The sequence below is a fragment of the Dama dama genome, chromosome 22 (genome assembly GCF_033118175.1).
Source record: "Dama dama isolate Ldn47 chromosome 22, ASM3311817v1, whole genome shotgun sequence".
Lineage (NCBI taxonomy): Eukaryota > Metazoa > Chordata > Mammalia > Artiodactyla > Cervidae > Dama > Dama dama.
In genome coordinates, this window is record NC_083702.1 from 45,772,603 (window position 1) to 45,780,911 (window position 8,309).

Below are 8,309 nucleotides of genomic sequence, written 5' to 3' on the forward strand. Positions count from 1 at the left end.
TCTCTTATCCGGGGGATGTTCCCAACTCAGGGATTGAACCTGGATCTCCTGCACTGCAGGCATATTCTTTACTGTCTGAGCCATCAGAATTATATTTCAATAAGACTGTCGTTTCTGTTAAAAAAAAAAAAGTGGACTAGAGATTCTGCAATGTTCTTTCCTGAGCCATCAGGGAAGCCTGGCACTATTTTATACTTTGCATCATCCCAGTGGATTCATCTTGCTACATTCCCAATGGTTCACCTGCTTAATTCCAAGTCCACTTACTACAGTCAAGGAAAAAGCCTGCTTCACCTCTTGTCCTTCATCATACTTTAAAAACATGCCTTACCTTTTCTCCTCGGTCTCGCTCTCTGTCCTTCTCCTCTCTCTTCTTTTTCTTCTCGCTGTGCCCGTCTGTGTGGAGGCTGGGAAGCGGCGGGGGTGGGACGGCGGCTCCAGTGTAGGGGAGGCTGGGCGGGGGGACAGGCGGCGCGGGGCCCTCTCCCGCCACCGCCGCAGGGGGAAGCCCCAAACTCCTCTTGGACTTGGAGTGTCGCTTCTCTTTATGCTTCTCCTTGTCCTTCTTCTTTTTGCTCTTCTTTGACTTCTTTTTCTTCTTGATTTCCCGGTAAGAATCATCGATCACTAACTCCCCAGCCTCTAGCTCCCCGCCAGAGGAGGAGTCTGATTCTACCAGGATAGGTTCGAGCCCTGAAAGGTCAAGGTTAGCACTGTGGGATTCTGGGAACTGGGAGGCCTCAGAGCCACAGCCTTCGGGGCCAGGAGACGAACGTGGGTCTGAGGATGACTTGTGCTTCTTCCGGGCTGTTTTTAGAAAGCTCTGTAACTCGTGTCCTAGGAGTAAAGCACCCTGCTCATCCCGAGCTGACTTCTTAGAGGATTTTTTCACAGTCGCTTGTTGAGAGGGGTATTGAAAAGACTCCTCGTCAACGGAGCCACTCCCCTTCTCCTTGGGCGAGAGGATAAGTTTCATCTTTAAGCCGTCAGGCTCACGAAGGGTCAGTGTCTCTGTGTTCACGTAAAGCGGTTTCATTTTTTTGGATTTGTGGGAACTACCATCCTCCAGGGACAGCTCCCCACTGCTTCCGCTGACTTTCTTCCTGTGGTGTTCCTTCTTACTCTCCGAATGGCTTGAGGAACTGGACGACTTTTCTCCTGTCTTTTTGGAGGGTTTGGCACCTGTGGCCAGAGGGGAAGTGATTGCTTTCAATAGGTCCATAGCTGTATCAGCAGACTGTGGGCTGGACTTTTTCTTTTTCTTCTGTGACGGCTCCAAAGACGAAATATCTAGAAGTAATCAAGAGAAGTAATTGTCCCTATGGCAGAGTAACTTCCAACAAGTTTCCTCTCTCACCAAAAACCCCCAACTAAGATGAGGAAGAGGCTAACAGGAATGACTGGAGGGGAGGCCCTTCAACTGATTGTAAACATTCAGAGATGATGCCCACGTGCTTCTTGGCTTGGTAGATCCTGCCTCTGACCCTGGAGACAGTTTTTGCCACTCAAGATGTTTTTCTTCACTGAGTCTTCACAAGCCACCAAAGACAGCATGCTCAGAAGGATGGACCGTGGCTGCGGGGTTACGAGTAGTTACAACTTTAGATTACGCTGAAGACAAAGCATCATTTGTTTCTGGGTTCAGGACAAATCCATTCTAGCAAACAGTCGGTCTTGTCAGCTAAATACATAATATAGCTAAGAAAAGCTGGTCTTGTGAGTGGATACACGCTGGAGTGAGAAGGAACCCATAGGCGCAGGCTGGAGGGCCCAGGACTACAAATGGCAAGAGGGATGCTAATAACAATGGGCATAAGATAAGTGGATGATTGAGGGGAGAAGGAACCTGGTACCTGGTGTATCACAAATGAAGACTGTTCTTCTATGCTGAATCCTCCAAAATACCAGCCCTCCACCTCTCTCCTCCTTCACACTGGTTTATCGGCACTCAGAACAAGAACCACTGTCCTGTTAAATAGGCCACTGAGTCAGCAACATCTGGATCTCTCTCCCCTACCCCGACTCCAAGAACCAGTGAAGTGTCTGTCCCGCCTGCTGCTGCTCCCCAGCCTCACCTCCATAGTAGTAGTCATCGGAGGAGTGCTTCCTCTTTTTCCTGTGTGTGTCCGTCCCCAAGAAGTAAAGTTCACTGTCCTGGAATTCAAGAGGAAGGAGAGCTGAGCAACGAATAAGATGATGAGGCACAGGCACTTTGGAACCAATGTTGTTTTCTGACGATTTCTGACTTTGGAAAATAAAGTATCACACAGGAAATAGTAAAAAAAAAAAAAAAGATGTGAATGATGCTTATCTTTCTTTTTAAACGTTTTTCAAAGAAACATCTTTCTTCGAATACTAGGAAACACGCTATGAACTAGTTTAAACATTCCTAATTCAAATGTTTAGAATTTACCTTTAATTTCTTCTTGGAAGAATTCCTGACCTGAGCAGCGATTTCTTCCTCTTCCCTTAAAAAATCTTTGTAAGAACGTTTCTTTTCTCGTTGGCTTCGGCCAGCAGCTAGCCCTATGTCCTCAAAGCTGTGATCACCATCAAAGCAATCTGAGAAGCACAGGTTCGTTTGGGAAAGGAAACGAGAAAGTCAAGTAAGTCACGACTGCATCACCACCCATGAAATGCAACAGTCCCTCCATTTCCGAATTAGAATCATGTCATTTGGTAAGTCCACTGGAACACAGGGCTAGATCCGAGGGGATGAGCATTATGTCCTGATGAGCTGGCTGCAAATACAAGACTCAGACCTGAAGAAACAACGCTTCCATGCTATGCAAAGGCCCAAGGTGCATCCTGAGACCATGGTTTCTTAGTTGTGATTTGGCAGGTGGACACGAACTTGCAGAAGTAAGGCCGAAAAGAATAAGGATTCATGTGCTGTGCTGCTCTGTGGGCGTCCACTGTGTGATTCCTATCCCCAGGCTCCTGCACACTGGAGCTGGCAAGGACCACGAGTGCTGCTGGGGATCACCCCATAGACTACAGAGACTTATGGCTCAGACTCTTGTGTTAGAACCCTGTCCCGGTTTGCGTTTCCATGGGCCCAGTCTGGGGATGATGTGAAGTTTTACTAGTGCTCTGGGTCATCACTTGGGAGTCCAGGCTGTGATGGCCAGTCCTGGTCTCTATGTCCATGGGCTGCAAGGATTGAAGAGGACACCCCCTTTGGAATGCTTCTCAGGTTAAGGGGTCATACCTTCTTTCTTCACGGAGTCATCATAAGCCATGGCGGTCCTGCAGGGCCTTTGAGAATGGGTCCCTGTGTCCAGGCTCCTTCCCGTCTACAGGACCAGGTCTGAGAAACAAAGAAGGAAAACCCTCCTGTAATGCGAAATCACTGTGGAGAAGCAACCTTCCAGGTGGAAATGCGAAGTGATCCAAGGGCGGACTGGAAGGACAGCAAGGAATAAAGGAGGGTCTTGTCACCACCTCCTCTTTCTGTTTGTAAATATACTAGGGATGAAGCTGTAGCAAGTGCATTAGGCTTAATTTGATTTGATTCATGAATTAAAGCTGTCAGTTGGGGAAGTATATAAAATACCTCCCATTAAAAAAAAAAAAAAAACTTCAAAAATTCATAAGAACTTGTGAAATGCCAACAGGTCTAGTAACACTGAGACAGGGTGAAAGCCGACATGAAGTCAGAGGGTTAGGTTCAGTTATGGTCACAAAATGCACAGACAAAGCAGGATGCAGAGGAAGACAGATCATGCCACGCATTTGAGACCACAAGATCCTACTGGTTGAATTGGTGACAGGCTAAAATCTGTTGTATTGCAGTTTAAGCAGAAATGATAACATGACAGGGATAGTAAAAATCTTGACAGCATAATTTTTTGGTGTTTATTTTGTTGGGCTCTTTGAATTTGCTCAAAATTACAGAAGTGTAAAAGTAGGCACACTTCTTACATTAGTTGGCCATAAAACAGCTTTAATGCTATCAAGCCTTTCTTAAAGGCTACAGGTGAAAATGGGCTTCCCTTGTGGCTCAGCTGGTAAAGAATCTGACTGCAACGCAGGAGACCTGGGTTCGATCCCTGGGTTAAGATCCCCAGGAGACGGGAAAGGCTACCCACTCCAGTATTCTAGCTTGGAAAATTCCATGGACTGTATAGTCCATGGGATCGCAAAGAGTCAGACACAACTGAGCAACTTTCACTTTCACAGGTGAAAATAAGTAGGAATTGCCACCTGTCCACTGGTGATGAAATTTTTATCACTATTAAGATTTTCACTAATTTGAAGAACTATTAAAATTTAAGTGTTCTAAATACTGCTGTAAATTTGTTAAAATTACTTTTTTGGCATTCAACTTTATATGCCCATTTTGACTTTGAAGATGACGAGCCATAAACCGCACTCGAAGGTAAGGTTCTTCAAATATTTTTAGGACAGGAAATGTCACAATTCCTGCAGGAAAAGTTTTTGCAGGAAGTTTAAATTTTATATACTAAATATATTGAAAATGTCCTCATTCTGTTAGTGAAATGCTTAAAAGTTGATCTGATTATTTATTTCTTTTTTATTTTACCTTCATAACTATAGCGGGGTTTAGAAATGCTGAAGGACACTTCAATGAGATATTGACAATCCCTTTGAGGAAGGTACAGGTAATTGTGAAGTATGTAACTTTTGGGAAAGAAAAGATGAATGAACAAAGGAAACTTTCCTAAGAGTTACATTTAAAATAAACCAAAAGAAAAAAGACCTACTTGCACAAGTCAGATAAGATACAACGCACAGATAAGCTTATGTTGAAAATAGAAAAAGAAGTATTACCAGGAACTATTTACAAGTAACATTCAGAAATGTAAAAAAGCATTTCTCCAGTTCCCTAAGGAGTGGAAAGAAGAACAGACTTGGTCAAGGTAAGAGAAACTTGAGTGAAGTGAAGAAATGAAATGAACTGGGTTCTTTTACAAATAATTGGAGAACTGCTTACTCAAAGGGCTTTTCGCAGGAAATTATGGGGATATGAGGTCAGGTCTCATGTAGAAATTCATAATATAGCCAGTTTTTCATGTTCCAGTACTAAGAGTTAAACTTTCTCAAATAGAAATTACTGTTGCCCCCTGTCCACCCACACAGTGCAACTCCAGGAGGGGTCAGAGGAGGAGCATCATCATAGGGAATTACATCCATTCATTTAAAAACAGCATATCTGCTCACTGGCACTAAAGCATAGTAAGTTTATTAGAAGAGAATATGGACCCCATTCATTTTCATAGGCTGATAATGCCAAGAAATAGCACAACTTGTGACCTCAAGTTAAATGTTTTCCATGCCAAATGGATTCTGGCTAAGAACCTTCGAGAAATAATGGGCAAAAAAATCTGAAATATTCAACGCCAATGCGGCCACCAATCTGTGGTCAAGAACAAAATGCTCTTCTGTATGAAGTGAAGGCAGGTCCTGAGACTTATAACCAGGCCTTCCCTTTGGAAATATTAAAACTAACATAAAACAGAGCTGAACAACTAACAGTCAGAATAGGAGTAAGTAGCTCTGAAGACAGCTCCAGAAAGAAAACAATGATGTCACTTACTGGACTATGAAAAGGCACTCATAGTCTCTTAACTGACTGCTTTGAAAAACAACCAGTGGATGAAAAAACTGTACAAGGGAACAGAAAATTAGGAGCTGACCCTCAGAGGCACAGAAGAGCACAGAAAACACGTGCTGGTGTTGGCATTTTGTATTACAATTAGGTCTGCTACTATTTAATTTTTCTAAAGACACAGGAGGAGCATTTTGTAAATTACAAGATTAAATAACCTATAGTAAAAAATGAACGGGGCCTGAAGGCAAGTCCAACTCAGTAAAGAACTGGGACAGTCAAGAGCTTAAAAAACTAAAATTAGATACAATGGTCTCACTCACTCACAGCTTGGGCAGACTGATGGACCCTGAACTTCTAGGTTCTTTCAAGTGAGGATATTATTGCAGCCCAGGGGTTAGTTTTGGATGCTGACTCATAGAAGGAAGATGAAACCAGATAAAGAAGTCTCAAGCAACAGTGTGGAGGAAAGGCAGAGTTAGGGCAACATTTATATAAGATAACTCTCCTGATGTTCTTTCCAGGTCTTGAACATTATCCATGATAAATTCAGAGTCCCGGCTTAGGCAGCAGATTGTGAGGATTAATGAAATTGAAAAATATTAGGCTGGATATTCACATTAGAAAACAGAAGCCATAATTACATTAAATGTTGGCAAATGTAAAAACTCATTTAGATGTTAAAGCTCATTCTCTGGAACTCCATAAATTTTGGTGTGTATAGAATTCAAAATTGTCAACTTCAAGAGGCAGGATAATTTTACAATTATGTTCCTCTCAGTGGGTTAAGAAATGACAACAGAAGTAAAAGTTCATTATTTATGTTGCTTGTGGAAGTAAGAAATATGCCATCATGAAAAATGTGTACTTTTGGAAGGTGAAAATTATCAAACTTGTGGACTTCTCTTCAAGAGATGAAAAAGGAGACAGAGCGACTCTTCCACTTGTAGATAAGTATACCGTGATGTTTAGGCTTTGCTTTCGGAGTTATCAATCAGGAAAAAAGGGGAAATCATCAGGCATAGTATTTTGTTACTTTGAAAGGCCAAATTAAAAGTACTTTGGGAAGAAAAGTTTCAGAAGATGGTGTTTTGAGGTCATCTCAGCCCCAGCAATCACTAGCAAGCTTCTTCATCCCAAAATTTAAGTGTGTTTTGAAAAAGACAAAGTAAGCCTCGGAAACCCGGGCAGTAAGCGAAATCCTGAGGCGCGGGTCCAGTTCAGGAGGCAAGGCTTGTTCAAGATTTTCAAGATTCCACGTTCTCTTCTTCCAGCCTTTCTTTCAGGAACTCAAGCTGCCAGTCGGTGCAGGAAGAGGAAGATACACATACAGCTGTTGCCAGTTTCTGAATTGCTGCTGTTGTTACTTTGAGGATAAGAGCAGGGGATGCCTTCTCATTTTCGCCCAGATTTCCTCCAATCTCAGAACCCAGAGACTGGGAATTCTTGCCACTCCCTTCTCCACGAACCTACCTATGCAGCACTCACAGCCCCTGCCAGCTCTGGAAACTGCAGAGATCCCGACAGCCAGGGTTGGGGATTGAATCCTCTCATTGGGGTGCAATTGAGCGGAACCACGACCACCACACAGATCTGCTGACAACACACATTTCCAAAAAAAAAAAAACCCAGCGGTACAAATTTTGACAAGCCTTATCCAATCAACAGGCTCTACTCTAGATTCAGTGGTTTCGTTGTTGTTGTTTTTTTTTTTTTTTTAAATTCTGCTATGGGGTAATATAATCGGCCACCAACTTAGCCATCAGGTAGCAGAGAGATAAGATGGTTCTCCTCTTCTGCCCGATAGAAAAATTAAGCGAAATCTACAAGCAACAGCTTTGGGGGAAAATGGGTCTGGATGGAGCAGATCCCACTAAGGAAGGCACGTTCAAACTGGGTCGCACGCAAAGATTACATACCACACAGGTTATTGCTACAAAGAGCCCCCAAGACCACCATTTTTGTGGTCCCCGCGGCAAACCAACGGGATTCTCCTGGCAGTTTTGCAGCAACAGCTAGTTCAACAAAGCTGGGCGAAGAGGGGGAAAAAAAAGAAAGCTCGTCGCATCCACTCCTGCCAGCCGCGCCCCGGCCCTCCCGTCGCCCCGGCTCCCTTGCCCCTTGACAGCCCGGGATCCCGTGTCCCAGGTCCTGAGCCTCAAGGCGGCCGCGACCCGGGTTCCCGCGTCCCGGCGGCTCCAGGCGCCCCCGAGGGCGGAGACGGCCGGGCAGGGGGAGGGGCGGCCTCGGCCCGCGGGCCCCCGGGGCGGCCGCACGCCCCCTCCCGGCCCGCACTTTCCCGCCTTCCCCATTTGAACAGCTCCCGCCCGCCTTCCTCCTCCGGCCCGCTCCAGCCCCTTCCCGGGGGCGGACTGCGGCCGCTACTCCAGTCCCCGGCTCGGCCCCTGGGCTAGGCCGCGAAGGGCCCGGGGCGCTCTCGGGGCGGTGTCGCGGCCCGAGGCGGCGGGAGGCGGCGGGGCGGGGCCGCTGCCGCCTGGGGGTGGGGGCCTAGCTCGGCCTCGTGGGGGCTCCGCTCGCCGCTACCTTCACTAGGCTCGCCCGGATCCCGCCTCAGCGCCGCCGACCGCCGCCATCTTGGAGAAGGAGAGAAAAGCGCGAGCGACCAGGGAGCCTCAGTCGAGCGCAGAGCGCAGACTCTGCTTGGGAAGGGGAATCCCGCTGGTGCAAGAGCGCCGAGCGCATCGAATGAGACGCTGGGCTTGCTGAGCCCCGGAGC

At 46.0% G+C, this 8,309-nt stretch overlaps 1 protein-coding gene across 4 annotated transcripts in view; it reads right to left on the reverse strand.

Annotated features, from left to right (window-relative positions):
• The window catches only part of HMGXB4 (HMG-box containing 4), a 34,018-nt gene extending 25,785 nt beyond the window's left edge, over positions 1-8,233 (reverse strand). For 2 of the 4 annotated variants that reach the window (XR_009689795.1, XM_061125409.1), the window contains exons 1-5: positions 8,117-8,233; positions 3,212-3,310; positions 2,414-2,562; positions 2,076-2,154; positions 332-1,290 (exon numbers count right to left, since the gene is read on the reverse strand). Coding sequence is in view for 3 of the 4 variants with exons in the window: in XM_061125409.1 (XP_060981392.1) it covers positions 332-1,290; positions 2,076-2,154; positions 2,414-2,562; positions 3,212-3,242 (1,218 nt within the window). In the remaining variant the exon portion in view is untranslated. Of the gene's footprint in view, positions 1-331; positions 1,291-1,853; positions 1,969-2,075; positions 2,155-2,413; positions 2,563-3,211; positions 3,311-8,116 lie in introns of all 4 variants that reach the window. The other 2 variants (XM_061125410.1, XM_061125411.1) reach the window with 2 other exon arrangements.
• Positions 8,234-8,309: the final 76 nt, after the last annotated feature.